Raw genomic sequence first — 16,223 nt, 5'->3', positions numbered from 1 at the left:
TCAGAGGTTTTATCCATATTAGGCAAGTACTCCACTGAGTTACACCCTAGCACCGCTCCAACCACCTTCAGCTGTTTCCTTAAGACAGGCCAGATATTCTGTTTAAACACAGATGTAAGAAAGGCTCACAGTATGCAATATTGAATGCCAAAAGCTCAGTGTACCATAAAGGAACCCTCTTAAAAAATCAAAAAGCATTCCGATTCACAGCATGAAATACAGATATCCTGAACAGAAGGGTGACAAGGAAGAAAGTGAAGGCACTGTTATTAACTGAGACTGACTCCTCGTGTGTCACATGTCGCAGCTGAGGGAACTGATGACTTGTCCCAAAAGTTTATTATGCATGTATAATCATCAATTAAGAATTACCCATTGCTTTCACAAAAGTATCTTAAACATAGAAAACTACATCAAAAGTAGCAAAACCTTTACAACGGAGTCTATTTCTGGAGGGCCTTCCTTCTAGGAACATTATAGCATGGTGTATAGTCATCATTGAGATCACAGTAAAGTTAGGCATAAGGCAACATCCTTTGAAAACTCTTTCTAACCTAGACCTTCTCCTCTAATTTGGGGTTGGAAAAAGCTTACTTACTATCAAGAAATTCCACACAGGAATTTAGAAGCACAGGCTAAATTCAAGGACAGACTGAACTATATTAAAACAACCAAGCCAAAGAGTAGACTACCAGGCAACTAAGGAAAGAAAACGGTGTCCTAGGTGACCCTGGGATGGGCAGCGTGTGTGAAATGTTTTAGGATTATCAATGGTCTCCGACACTTAGAAACAGGCGGGCCCAAGGACGAATGTAAAACAGCAGGCGAAGGCTAACTTCAGAGCTCCTTTTTGAAGTCATATATGTGATGGGAGGGGAAAGGACAGCACCTTGGTGACCATTTTATTATACAGAAATACAATAGGTGAAGAAGTGCGACGTGTGAGCCTTTCAGTGGGCAAAGGCAAAAGAAAAAAGGGCTTGTAAAAGTCCTGGATTTTCTTCCTAGAACTTTACTTCCTGTGGAGGGCTACGTGGATGCTGTGGGATGGTCTGTATGTCAAATTGCTGTGATTGGTCAATAAATAAAACACTGATTGGCCAGTGGCCAGGCAGGAAGTAGGTGGGCAAGGAGAGAGGAGGATTCTGGGAAGCAGAAGGCTGGGGCAGAGAGACACTGCCAGCCACTGCCGCCATGACCAGCAACATGTGAAGACGCCGGTAAGCCACCAGCCATGTGGCAAGGTATAGATTTATGGAAATGGATTAATTTAAGCTATAAGAACAGTTAGCAAGAAGCCTGCCATGGCCATACAGTTTGTAAGCAATATAAGTCTCTGTGTTTACTTGGTTGGGTCTGAGCAGCTGTGGGACTGGCGGGTGACAAAGATTTGTCCTGACTGTGGGCAAGGCAGGAAAACTCTAGCTACACGTGGAGAACTTCAGTGTTCCGAGTCAGGAAAAGAGCCTCGGTACTGTTGGGACACGGTCACCTCAGTTTGCAAGTCTCTTTACTCTCTTCGAATTAAACCTGGAACACCCAGTTCTTAAAACGTCTACTACAAAGACGGCCATGGGAACCACAGAATTAGCAGCGAGCCGGTGAGCAAACGCTCTGTGCACCTACCAGTCGGTACAGCTCAGTGATGCTGATGTCCTCGGGGTCTACCATCGCGTACTCCTTCCGAGGCACCAGGTCTAGTCCCAGTTGTCTAGAAAACAAATTTCAAACATTGGGGAGAAAAGTCACCTTTATGGAATGTACTAAGAATGTTTTCACTACAGTGTCTGGAGATGTAATCAAACCTGATCAGACACACTGCCCTGTTCCCATTGTGTCTAGCATGACTTGTTTCTGCATTTGGAATGGACATAGCAGAAAGTCGTGTAAAACTGGGAAACAGAATATGACAGAGGCAAATCATGGCAGGATGCATTAGTGCTCTCAATGAAACGATCCTGCCATTTGATACTATGTGGTGGAGACCTTTCAACAACCCACAAACCAGCAACAGAGAAGCCCTCCTAAACTGGAGTACACTAGAAACTAGAGTTAGCCATAATTTGGTTTTAGAAAAAGGAGTAAGAAGAGAGAAGTCTGGCCTTTAGGGTTCGATCTAGGCTACCGGGAGTCAATATGTGCCCTGTGAAGCCCCAGGAACTTACGCATGTTTCTTGTTCATGGCAAGCTCTGGGGTCAGACTGCAAAGGCATGGGGCAGAGAGGAAGCACAGCTCAGGCCTGTCCATGGTGGTGAAATGTTTTTGTGCTGGGTGTTACTGTGGCCAATATGTGGTTAAAGTTGAGGCTCTAGCAACTTCAGGTTATTGATCTGATTCTCAATTTAGAATGTCTTACCATGGCCAGGAGAACATGAGTGTAACCCTTTTCCCTGACCGTTTCCCTCCAGTGATAGATACTGTTAGCAGGTTCCTCTCCAGGGCAACGGCTGTGCAACACTGATACCATTTACCTCCTTAAGTGTCCGTAGTCACTCCAAAAGGCTCCCCAGGCTTTTCCCTGTCAACCACACTCTCCTCTTTTTCAGACTCCTGTTTTCATGCTTAATTTGTTGAGAATAATTGACTCTGCAGCCCTCTCATAGCCTCTCTCTCCAAGGTAGAAGCCTTCCGGCACTGTACGTCTAATTACAGAACTACAGCTTTCTTAACTTCTGTATTAAAAATAACAGGGAATCCTGAAATTCTATGCTCCGAAATATCATTAAAGTTGCATCATTAAAATGATTAATTCAGTACCTACTTGGAGCCAAGCACTGGCCGGCCACTCTGAAAACTACTAGCTGTTAAAATGGGAAGGCTGTCAGCTGACACTAAACTCCTTTCCTTATTTTCTTAAATGATGCTCAGATACTCAAAGAAACCACACATCTATTCTCGGAGGTGAATTTTCAGATCACAGTAAGTACAGCTGTTTATTCTCAAAGTGGTCACATCTTCCCATGCTAACCCACTCCAGGTAAACTGACAGGGTCAGTTCCCATTCTCTGCCTCCTCCCTGGAGTCACTGAACTGGGTTTCGAGGTATCATTTGACACCAGGTTCACCTTGCTGATGAAAGATTTGTGTTACAGGTTCCAGAATGTACAATCACATAAGAATCTTAGCACCTGCCTTAGTCAAAGTTTCTTCTAAGAAAGGGTGCCTAAGCTCCATTCTCTCCCAGGAAGGTATTCATGTGTCTGTCTCTTCAGGCTGGCCCTCGTGTGGGCACCTAACATCTGTGGAAACAATCCACAGCTGGCCAGCAGTCAGAGAGCTGGTATAAAATGCTCAACCCAAACAGGCACAATAGCATATCTACAGATTGTTAAAGATATTCTTTCTTTGTGAATCTGAATCTGAGAATTCAGATCCATCCTTAGAAAGAAAAGATCTAGGAATGGCCACACATCTCTAGCACTCCAAAAATGAGTCAAGATCAGCTCCAGCTGTGAGCTTCAGGCCCTTCCTGAGCTTCTCCTGGCAGAAGTAGCTTTCAAAGTTTCCATTCTCTGAACAGCCTGAGTCATAGCTGAGCTAGCTTCCTGATGTCAGAACTGCGGGAAACACATCTTACCTGTTGCCGTTCATTTTCTGTCAGTTAACAGGTACTGTCTAAGGGAGAACAAGCCACGGTTTGGGGTTTCTTAGCTCACAAAATAGAATCAGAGCAATGCTTTACAAAGAAAATGGAAAGATCAGGCAAGGCCTAGAGAAAACAGATGAAGCAAGACCATCCAGGATAGAAAAAGCCAGGGCTGGGCAGGAAGGGACACACTTTCTATCAACCCGGCCACTAAAATACTCTGGGACACCAGGAAGAGGGATGAAGCTCTTCGGCCTTCTGTGTACTCTCCACAGCACCTCAGAGGCTGTCATGGACTCTATGTGTGACAGGAATCTGCACCCCCACTTTAATTCTGCCTGGGGATTTCAGGGGACAGCCACCTTCTACTGATTCTGTTAGGGACCGAGAAGGATCATTTCCTACTTCATCTAAGCTTCCAATACCCAGAGGACTCTTCTTCACCAGTATGATATGCAACACGACACTGAACACACTCTTAATTTATGTTCAGTAAGAGATTTATGTGCTGACAGATCATTTTCCAGGACAATATGACCTAGTTTAATAGGCAAAGAAATTATCTTAATTTGCTTTCCACTTAGCACTCTTTAATAAGAAAATGAACATATCCTTAAAGGAATATGGCAAATGTATAATCCCTATGTTGATTATTCTTAAATAAATTGTCAATAAAATTTAAAGAAAATAGAATAAGGGCATGAGAAAAAGTATCAATTAAAGAATGATTTAAATTATACTGTTCATTTTCATGGATTTTTTTTATTAACTTACTATAAATTAGCCATAGAACTGCCCAAAGCACAAGCTAAAACTCATGTAAGTCAAAAACTTAGCCTCAATACAGTCCTAATTCAGAATTTTTCTCTGCTTCCCCATTCTTCTATTTCCCCTCATCAAACTGAAAAAGGATTAGTTTGTTCGTTTACCTGTTCCATATTTTCTCGTGATTTTTGATAATCTAACTCCATCCAACATCCTTATTAACAAACTAGTTCTCATTTAAATGAGGACCAGCATATTGACCAGTAACCAACTACAACTAAGTAAAAAGTCAAAGGATTTTAAAAATAAGAAGGACCAAGTGAGCTGGGCATGGTGGCACACACCTTTAATCCCAGCGCTTGGGAGGCAGAGGGAGAAGGATCTCTGTTTTAGGCCAGCCTGGTTTACAGACAGAGTTCCAGAAACAACTAGGGCTGCATAGAGGAAGCTTGTCTCGAAGAAAAAAGGAGGAAGAGTAGGAAAAGGAGGAGAAGAAGAGGAGGAAAAGGAAGGAAGAGAAGGAGAAGAGGAGGAAGGAGGAGGAGGAGGAAGGAGGAGGAGGAAGGAGGAAGGAGGAAGGAGAAGGAAGGAGGAGAAGGAAGGAGGAGGAGGAAGGAGAAGGAGGAAGGAGAAGGAAGGAGGAGGAGGGAGGAGGAGGAAGGAGGAGGAGGGAGGAGGAGGAGGAGAAGGAGAAGATGAAGAAGATAAAGAAGAAGAAGAAGAAGAAGAAGAAGAAGAAGAAGAAGAAGAAGAAGAAGAAGAAGAAGAAGAAGAAGAAGAAGAAGAGGTAGCAGCAGCAGCAGCAGCAGCAAAAGATCAACCAAACAAAAAATAAGAACCACATGAGGCCAGGCACAAAGGAGAAACTCAACACTAAGGTTGCAAATCAAACCCAGCAGGAGACACAGCATGTTTTCTGTCCAATTGTCTGGAGCTGAAAGGGCGTTTGTACCTCCAGGTCAGTTCTCTGCATGACAGAGAAGGTTTCAGAAACTTGTTCCCAGTCTTGAAAAGTGATCTGGGCAGGTGCAATGGCAAGGGAGTAAACGCCCTTGCAGTCAATCCTGAGGCCCTGGGTTCAATCTCCAGGACCTACCTGGTGGAAGGAGAGAGCCAACTCCTGCAAGCTGTCCTGTGATCACCACATGCACACACATACACACAAAGAAACAAATAAAGGAAAGAAGGAGGGAAACTAGAGAACACTATAGAGTCCCTAGTTCAGTGCTCTTCCTGACATTACACGCCTGCTTTCTTGCTTTTATGTCTCACATGAATGAATCCTCTAGGCACGTTTAAATTGAATATTATTGTCTGTAAAAGGCTGAGTAGCATATCATATTCAATAAGATATGACAAGTACTGTGGGTGAGAGGGAGGGTTAAAAATCTGGTAGTGGGTCTGTGTAATCCCTAAACATTTTGACAGAAATCAAGTGCAGCTTCAGAGAAAGCCACTTCCTATCCTTAGGGGAAGCAACTTTCTACTTCCAGATGGATTTTTCCAGATTCAGAAAGTCGTAAATTACTCATGGTTTCCTTCCTGGTGTTTTCTCTTTTTACGTTCCATATTCACTCTCATTCTCCACACCCTCCCTACATCCAGTACTAAGATCCACTAAAGGTCAAACAGCGAATAGGACCTTGATACTATTAAGGAAGGTAAGGGTGTGGCCTTGCAGGATGTGAAGGAAATCCATTATTGTCTTAGTCTTAGGCCATGTGCAAACTAAAAGCATAACCAAAGGTGGCCTATTCTAGGTTGTCACCCCTATATTAATATTCAAACCGAGTAGAGCCTCAGCTTTGGTCAGAGTTTCTAGTAATTAGATTTACTACTTAAGTGCTTAGCTGTTATTTTAAATAAGTACCCCACATTTTTATTTAAAAGTAAATCTCAGTCAATGACAGCCTTTACCTGAGCTCTCCTAAGCAGCTCTGCAGTGTGGCTACATGCCTGCACAGGACTTAACACAGCTGTGCACACTGCAATAAGGCTGGTAAGATCAGTGTTTCCTTCTGCATCACACTGTTGATCTATGTCATGATATAGAAGAGGTATATAATAAAAGAAAATGCATGCACCAAACCGAAATACTATAGGATGAAAAGACCCATTTTAGTCAGAAACCATATTAAATTGATAATCTCCTCTTGTGACCACCTGTCCACTGTCACACTATCATTGCTCACACCAGATCCACAAGATGTGGCTTTGGGCTCCATCATTGATGGTCCACACAAAGGCTGAAATGGGAAGAAGGGGGAACCTGTGTGTGATTCCTCCCAGTGGTAGCAGTGTATCCAGGTTAACTCACTTCTACACTCCTTCCAGCACTCTGTAATCATCAGTACTCACTCATTTCCCCAGTCCAGTCGGGCAGTAATGTGGCGCTTCACGTCCTTCATCCTGTCGTGGGTAAGATGGCCAACTAGCACCTGCCGCCGCAGATCTAGGATTTCATTCATGATGTGCCACAGGCGGTGGAAGAGATCGCCTTCGTTTCTCTAAGGAATATGTAAACACAGAGATCTGGCGGTCAGTCCTCTTACTGGAATGGAAGGTAAGCAAAGGGAGAGGGTGACCAAGTGCTTGCCGTGATCTAGACAGCTTCTCCACGGATAAATCTTTCCACTTCCTTGTCCTCAGACAGACATGCAGCTCTATGTATTGTCATCCAAGTCTCACAACACTGCTCTCCTGTCCAGGCCAAATGTGACTTGTCAGTTCCCTAACACAGATGCTATGTTGCTCACCCAGTCTTGGCCTAGCCGCTGCTTGAGTCCACAGAATAGCTTTCCTCTCCAAGAGCTTCTTCCTGAGCCCTATCCAAACTCCATTATGATTTAAGATGTGACTTCTATCCCTGACTACTCAGGATTTTGTCTGAGCCTTAGGCTGCATGCAACTAAAACCAATGATGTAGAAAACATTTTCACCCACTTATTTCTTGAAGGTTGATCCTAAATCTTCATCAATTAAGCCATGAATTTGGACACACAAGGAGGTTTCAGACTCAAACATTGATCAGTATTCACTGCCATTATCTGCTCAGTACTCAGACTCAAAAAAAAATGGTGCTTTCTTATTTACTTAAAAAGATCACATGTCTTGAGTATAATCTCTGTCAAAGTCACTAATCACCATGGTTTGGCGGAAGAAAGATGGGTGAGACCTTGGGTCCAAAAAGCCTTGATGATAAGTTCAGTCATCAGTGAAACTGGACAGTACTGTTTTTCCACAAAGATATTTTATGGGTTTGTTACCAAATATGTGATGATGGCACAAAGTGAAGAACACTCACTGCCTTAGGAGTTGGATGGTCACCTGACTTCCACCTGCGTCACTTCTAGAGTAAAACACTCCAACAATGCATTCATCTCTTTGAGTTTTCTCATCTGTAAAGAGGACCATAGTATCTACCACAGGGAGTTACTGTGAAGACACAGGAGCTAGTAGACAGAGTGTGAAGAAAAATGCTCATCCCAGAGTAAGAAACATGTCCCTAGTCCTATTATGATTCAGCATGGTTCACAATAAGTCCTTAACAAACACTGTTTCTTTGCCAACACTGAAAAATACACACCTTACCACAGAGATATTGGGCATCTATCCTACATCTTTCTTAGCCTTTATAAGATATGCTTCTACTGTCTACAAAAATCATTAACAGTCTATATTACTGGTTCTCAACCTTCCTAATGCTGTGGCCCTTTTAAATATAGTTCCTCATGTTGTGGTGACCCCCAACCATAAAATTATTTCATTGACACTTCATAACTGTAATTTTGCTACTGTTATGAATTATAAGGTAAATACCTGATATGCAGGGTATCAGATAAGTAACCACAAAGGGCTTGTGACCCACAGGTTGAGAACCACTAGTGTGTATGACTAGTGATGTGAATTTATAGGTTGTTATCCACCAAAAGCTCTCTAGAGCTACAAGACACAAAAAATTATTAAGTTCTACTGTCAGGTAAAGATATATATATAAAATTTAAAATGTAGCGATGCATTTGCTGCTGTGTTAATACTTGATGTTTTAAGGACCCATCTGGTACTGCACAGGTCTGACAAATATGCTAGAAGGATGGGAAGCTTTCTCCAGGAAATCAGTTCTGGATCCTCCAAGCCATAAATAATCTCCTTTTCCTCTCAACTCCTAACTTCCTCTATTGGGCCTGTTTTCTGTTACTGTCTCCTATTACTGCCGGCTCTTTTTCTCATGTTATACACTCTCTTACAAGCCATTACAAGGGCACTGCAGCACACTATTCCTGTAATTAACTGCTCAGTGTCTGTTCCCATCTACAGCAGCTGGGCCCGAGCTCCCAGAGGTGGAAAGGAATGAAGACTTTGATTTATAGGTGTTATTTCTTGCACACCTCCAGAAGCAGTTCCTGTTTAGGTCATACATATGAATAAGCAGAAGACCAAGAAACATTGGAGGATATCTGTGGTGGGAAGGGAAAATCCACCAAGTGAAAATAAATTACATAAGAGAGCTATGAAAGGCCAGGACTCATGCAGCCAAGTAGAGAGGTCACATCCTCACCGTCACAGGGGCAAAGGCATGTGCCTGCTCATGTTGTTTAGTAGGGGGACCTTGATCATATCTTCTGACAAGAGATGCTGACGTGAGAAGGTAGCAAAATCTTTCATAAAAATGAGAACTAGCTGGTCAGCTCCCTCTCAGGGGAGACACTCTAAATGTGGAAGGGATAGTCCAACACACAATGGGCCTACACGTCAAATGTAGCACATTTCTTTAAGAAAGAGAGGTGGGCATGGTGGCTATAATACCTTTAACACTGGTCACAGGAGGAATACAATGACTCCATCCCAGCCTGGGCTTATCAAACAAACTTATCACACAAACAGGAAAGCAAACAAACAAAACAAAAATAATGAAAAACATACATATATGATCTGGTCATACAATTATATTTTGTAAAAAAAAAAAAACTGATTTTGAGAAAAGTGGAGAGCTCGGAAGCATCCTGAGGAATATTTAAAAACTGTATTCCAGAGGCTGGAGAGATGGCTCAATGGTTAAGAGCACAGACTGTTCTTCCAAAGGTCCTGAGTTCAATTCCCAGCAACCACATGGTGGCTCACAACCATCTGTAATGATATCTGGTGCCCTCTTCTGGCCTGCAGGGACACATGCAGACAGAACACTGTATACATAATAAATAAATATTAAAAATAAAATAAAATAAAACTGTATTCCATTTGGTAGTAAGTGAAAAGAATACATTACAATAGTAAACAACTGGATCAAAACAAACCCCAGAAATCCTCACAGTATATTGGACATGCACCCAAAAGTAAACTGTTGTTTTCTATGTTAGAGAGTGGCTGAGGTGTGATTTGGTTTAAAATGAGAAGAGAACAGGTTTCTGGGGCAGCAGACCTAGGTTTTGACTCTGGCTTTACTGCTTAGTGTGGGGCTTCAGATAAATCATCTTTGATAAGATTCAAGAATAAAACTACCTAGAAGAACCCCAGGTAAGAAGAGAGATGTAAAACATAGATCAGGGTCTACATTCCTCTTCAACATTATTCCTGCTTACACTGATGAATTGATTAAGATGTAATTTGAAGGTGATTATTTAAGCCCTTATTTAATTATTTAAACACTATTTAAAAGAACAAACTAGAATTTCTCAAGCAGTTACCATTGTTTTATATGCTTTTAAATGTCTACATACATTGTTGGGAGGCTCTGCTGGTCAGAGGCTGCCGTCTACCACAGCCTGGCAGCTTTCTCTAAGCTCCACAACATGGAAGACTCCCTCCTCCACAGCGAGACTTCCTGCTTTCTACCTGCTCGTATGCGGAGAATGTTTCTGGGCCCAGAGGCCTGACCTTATCTGAAGGCTATCTCTAGGCCTGGATGCCTGATTTATCTCTAGATGGCCTTGGCACAGTTTCCTGCTGGAAGTCTTCCCCTGCTGCACCTATGGTAACCAAGACTTGTACTAGGATCTCTGCTATAGGACCCAGCTGCCACACACAAAGCCTTTTGACAGGACTGTGCTTTTGTTTTTCGAGACAGGGTTTCTCTGTGTAGCTTTGCGCCTTTCCTGGATCTCACTTGGTAGCCCAGGCTGGCCTCAAACTCACAGAGATCCGCCTGGCTCTGCCTCCCGAGTGCTGGGATTAAAGGTGTGTGCCACCGCCACTTAATGCAAATTAGGGTTTGTCCCCAGGCTCCTCAGTCCTATATATTCCCTATACTCTGGATTCACTGAAGCCATCTCCCGAGGGCTATCTCTGTTGTACCCATAGTCGTCTAAATCCTGTTCCTCACTTCTGCTCCCTTCACCCTTTTGGACCAGTGAAGCCACTGATCCTGAGGAAGAAGCAGAACCACAACACATTACCTCATAATACTGTTGGCAAACTATAAAACTTATGGCTTTCGTCAAACATAGGTGCTAGCTGGGCATAGCAGCACACTCCTTTAATCCCAGCACTTGGGAGGCAGAGACAGGCAGGTTTCTGAGTTCGAGGTCAGCCTGATCTACAGAGTGAGTTCCAGGACAACCAGGGTTACACAGAGAAACTCAATCTCGAAAAAACAAAACAAAAAGAAAAGGTTAGGTGCTTTGCTTTAAAACTGCTAAAGAGAGTGTGGCTAGCGCCCAAGATACACAAATGTACAATTAACCAAAGCATCTATGCAATCAGGAAAAGAGAAACAAGAAAGCCCAACACTATCATGTCATCCTTGTTTCAAAAGTCAATCTATCTCTGAACTGAATTTCACATTTGCTCCTCAAATAAATGACTAGTATTCCAGTATCAGACATTGTTAGCTAATTAATCCCTTTCCAATTACTCAGAACAGTAGCCTGTAGATTTTACTATGTGCAGATCTTTAAATCAACCAAGTCTGTCTCTGGAGTAGATGCCCAGAGTGGTTATGACATCAAAAGCATGTAGAAATAACTAAACAACACAAAGTCAACTTTGGTCCTCACTAGCAGTCATATAAAAAAAAGTAGATACTCTTGTTCAACTACAATAGGATATGGGCTTAAGTGTACACACACAGGCACACACACACACACACACACACACACACACACACACACAGAGAGAGAGAGAGAGAAACAGAGAGACAGAGATATTATAAATCTAGAATATTAAGTATTTTAAAGATGTACTTTTTCAAATACTTTACAAATTTACTTTCAATGCAATAATACTTGTATTTTATGACCTTCTTAATTAAAATTAAAAAATCTAATAGCCAAATCTGCATTCCCTTGACTCTGTCTCAGCACAAAGCTTTGGAGGAGTACAATCTGACTGTATATAAAGACTACACTTTAAAAGCTCATCTAAGACCTAAACTATCTTGTGGATCTTCCTAGTGAGTTCTAAAGCCATCAGCTCTCACAAGATAGGGTCAGACAACTCCAGAACAAATAATGTTATTAGTTATAATAAGCAAATTAATACACACACAACTCTAACCCTTTTTTCACAAAATTGGCTTTCTTTCCTTAGTATATTTAGAATACTTTCTCTAACTCTTAAGTTTTCACTTATGATATACTCAAATTTCTCATAGAAGTAGGATGTGCTGAAATAGACCACCACTAAAACTGCATTGAGAATGGCTTCATCTTTGAAATAAAAAAATATTTAGGAAATCCAAAACTAGGTCCACATAAACACCCATGTTTGGTTAGATGTTTAAAGACCTATCTTTTATATTCTTGTGATATTGAAATACAATGCATAAAACCAATGCTCCATGGGAAAGAAGAGATTATAATATAATTATGACTAAGTAAGATCTACACCCCTGACTTCCAAAGAAGACCCAGTGACTTAAAGCATGCTCTCACATATTAGTTGATGGTTACTCATGGTCACATATTTCTCAAGACACTTATCTAACTAAAAATCTCACCCTTAAAAGTTACTTACGACATAGAGTTGTTTCCACATGGCTCCCCAGTCTCTTAATGTTGATGTCATCTCTGTGATAACAGAATCTTCAGTGGGAATAACCATTTCAAATTGTCTGTGAAGTTGAAGAAGACAAAAACATATATATAAATAGCAAAGACAACACTTTCTTTTAAATACTCAAGAAGATCAACTAGGAAAGAAATCCACTTGCGGTATGGCAGCCAGCAACCAGGACATGATTATGAGCTGGTATGAGGAATGCTATAGGTAAGGGTAATACAATGCCCAAGGGAGCAGCCACTTCATCTTGGTTAAGACTGAATGGAACAGGGGAGAAGGAACAACAGAAATGTCTACTCCCGTGACAGCTTGGCCAATGGACAACTCTTTCAATCTCTCCAAACTCAACAGTTTTCATCTGCCACACAAGATCACCAGACTACATCAACTCTGAGGTGACTGCTATCACCCAAGTGCTAAGACCAGCGTTCTTAATAGTAGTAAAAGAAGTACTGTTCAGCCATCTGGATGCATGGCATGTGAACTTGTAACTAACCTGTAACTACAGCATTCACTAAGCGTTCATTTGACCTCACTAACCCCTTAATTATATTATTTGGAACAGGCCAATGAAAAACTGTGTATTACTAACACTGTTACCATGCAGTATAGCCAAGGCTTAAGATGTCATAGATATTAGGATATTCATTCCAGAATGTTCCTCTCTGTGTTTAAGATGATAGACTCTTTTTGTTTCTTCTTTTAAAGTCAGAAACAAGGATTATTAGTCAGATATGTATGGCTGTCCTGAAAAGAAGCATCACAAGGAGATAAATGAGAGGAGGGCTTTCGTTTGCCCTTTGGTCCTGCCTTTAGCATAGAAGACTCTCTTTCATCTCTAGTTTCTTTTGTCAAATTCTTTCTGGTTTTGTGCTGGTTCAAGAGGTTACATGGTCATTATCATTACTGCCTCTCAGAAGAATGCAATCAGCAATATCAATGGAGACTATTTCCTTTATTTCAGGTTTATTTTTCAAAGGCCAATATCTTATATGTAAAAGGAAACAGCTTATTAAATTCCAAGGGAGATTCCTTCTTAGCATGAGGCTAACTGCTCTGCGGCTCCTTTATGATGTCATGTCCAAGTATATACAGCTGTCTTTGGGGAAATCTTCCTAACATAAACGCAGAAACTAAAAATCTTGCCTTGATTCTTCCTCTAATTGAGCTCCATCTCATGTCTCATTATTGCTAAAATCCTATCCTGTGAATATTTCCCTTATTTCTAGGGCATAAGTGAAGCTGAAATGTAAAACTGGATTTGAAACTAGAAAGAAAGTAAACAGTAATGTAAACCCTGTGGAGGATGCAGTACCGTTCAAAGAGCCTACACATGACACTTCCCAAAGGTAGAACATTTACTCTGCTTTTGAAGCAGCTGTTGCAATTTAAATGATGAATATTTGGATTCAGAGATTATAAAATGATCCTCTACAAAGTCCAAGAGGAAACAAGAAATCTCCAGGAATCCTTCCCACTGCACTCAACATCTTAAAAGTGAGGTCTTAGCGAGAATTAAACAATGCAGAAGTGGCTCCCCTAATTCACAAACTCCCATTTAATTTAAAGACCCCCATCGTAGACCCTACTTTGCTCTGAAGACCTAGGAAAGAACCATAGACAATTCAATATGTGGAAAGTTCACTTGGGGTTATCCAAACAAAATGCAAAACTCTAACACAAAATACCATGCAGACAGGGCAGTTCTTTTGTATTAATTACATAAACTCCTAAATTAGTGTTGAAATAATCTATCTTAAGCAACTGCCCTGAAATATATTCTGTTCAGTTATTCTGGGACAAACTTGACATCAGCCTCATCCTAGCAGTCGGTCCATCAGGTTAAAAATCTGCTTAAGTAAGTTGGGTGATACCAACATCCTGATGACCTTCTCTCTTGGGAACAGCAAGCAGCCAACATTCTGGGTCCTTGAACGTTTTCAGGACAAAGTTTTCCTCCTAGAGTCCTGGAATCATGAATCTACATCGACTGCAGTAACTGCTTTTTAGAAAAGAGTCTGTCTACCCTAAATTCCCATTGCCCTATGACCCCCATCAGGCCCGGTGATGACCTAGAACCTGTAAATCTTCTACTCAAACAACCAAATTCTGGGACGCCTTTTCCCACATTTACAGTTTCTTGAGGCTCATGGAGTGGGGAGAGATATACACGAGTATACCAGGAACAACAACAAAAATATAGGGCTGAAGACACAGCTTAGCTGTTAACAGCTCCGGCTGCAATTACACAGGACACAGGATCTAGTCTCAGCACCTATATGGTGGCTCACAACCACCCATAAATTCAGGATCTGAGCATCCAACCCCCTCTTCAGGCATCTGAGGGCACCAGGCACACATATGGTACACAGACATGTGTGCAGTCAAATGCTCATACACATAAGATAAATTAAATTTTAAAAATTAAAAAAAAGAAAGAAAGATAATGTATTTATTTTAAAGTTATGTCTCATGTCACCGGTCATGCCTTGGTTAATTGCCAGCAGGACAGCACCTAGAATCACCTGAGACAGGAGTCTCAATGAGGGACAGTCATGATTACATCAGCCTGTGGCAAGTCTGTGAGGAGGGGTGGTCTTTATTATGTTAATCGGTGTGGGAACATCCAATATAGAAGTGGGCAACACCATTCCCTCAGTTTGTGTCCTAGACAGTATTTCAAAATTCAAAAGCTAGGCACAAGAGGGCACGTTTTCATGAACTGTTCTCTGCTTTTGGCTGCAGATAGACTATGACTAGCTGTTTAAAGTTCCTGATGCTGACTTCTCCACCAGGATGGAGTGTTACTTGGAACTGGGAACTAAAAATAAACCCTTTCTCCCTCAAATTGCTTTTGTTGGGGAATTTTATCACAGCAAAAAGAAATGAAGCTAAGAAACTACCAGAGCCTCTGAACTCTTTTCCTCCTTGAACACAGTGTAGGATGGAGTCATTGCATTAAAGATGAGGGGCATCGGGGTGGCTGAGGATGGAGGCAGCAGGGAGGGAGGTGTGTCCACGTGACCAGGTGGACATCTTAAGTGATGGAGTAGACCAAGACAATGTGCCTCCTCCAGAAAACAACAACCTGCTGTGACAGGTCCCGGAAAAACAACTGAGCCAAAGCACCAGACAAGGACTTCAGGACAACAGCTATGAACATGCTCAAGGATCTTCATCAGGATATGAATGAAGACCTTAATGAAGGCTGGGACAACACAAACAGTTGAATGAAAACAATTCAGGACATGAGAAGCGAATTTAACAATGAAACAGAATCACTAAAGAAAGCCAACACTGAAATAAAACTGAAAATGAGGAACTCAGGATGTCCAACAAAAGCAGCAGAGGTAAGTCTCACCAACAGATGAAAACTATACCTGGAGTCCACTATCTTGAAAAACTACCACAGTTGCTTAAAGTACTGGCGTATGTGACAAACAGCACACCAGTACCCCAGGTGCTTTACCGTTTATCCAAATAGGGAACCTCGATGTATTTGTACCATAGATTCTCAATGACTTGTCCATGTTAGTTCACTGATCTAAAATCTGGTACCACAGCTTTACACAGGGTGAATGTAAAATCATCCATTTTGATAACGTCTCTAGAAATTTTTGGTGAAATTAAAATTTAAATATATTATACTTTGCTTTCAGAGTCCAAAGAAAAAGATGCTATTTATTGTTATTTGCATACATATATAACTTCTATCACTGAGTCTGTACATTTGGGTAATAAAATAAGATTTACAATTAATTCACAGATGATTCCTTATGACATTGGCACCAAATGTATGTGTCAAAAATCCACCTTACAACAAATTATTTACTTGTGTTAACTACTCAGCACCAGGCATATTTTGTAGGACCTCAT

At 41.4% G+C, this 16,223-nt stretch overlaps 1 protein-coding gene across 4 annotated transcripts in view; it reads right to left on the bottom strand.

Annotated features, from left to right (window-relative positions):
* Positions 1-16,223, bottom strand: part of Dock4 (dedicator of cytokinesis 4) — a 409,351-nt gene that overhangs the window by 211,276 nt on the left and 181,852 nt on the right. For all 4 annotated transcript variants that reach the window (XM_028872268.2, XM_028872271.2, XM_028872270.2 and 1 more), the window contains exons 5-7: positions 12,303-12,399; positions 6,711-6,859; positions 1,627-1,711 (exon numbers count right to left, since the gene is read on the bottom strand). In XM_028872268.2, coding sequence (XP_028728101.1) covers positions 1,627-1,711; positions 6,711-6,859; positions 12,303-12,399 — 331 coding nt within the window. The remainder of the gene's footprint in view (positions 1-1,626; positions 1,712-6,710; positions 6,860-12,302; positions 12,400-16,223) is intronic.

The sequence above is a fragment of the Peromyscus leucopus genome, chromosome 14, assembly GCF_004664715.2.
Source record: "Peromyscus leucopus breed LL Stock chromosome 14, UCI_PerLeu_2.1, whole genome shotgun sequence".
NCBI lineage: Eukaryota > Metazoa > Chordata > Mammalia > Rodentia > Cricetidae > Peromyscus > Peromyscus leucopus.
The sequence above is the reverse complement of the archived record's forward strand: the minus strand, read 5'-3'. Positions and strand labels throughout refer to the sequence as shown.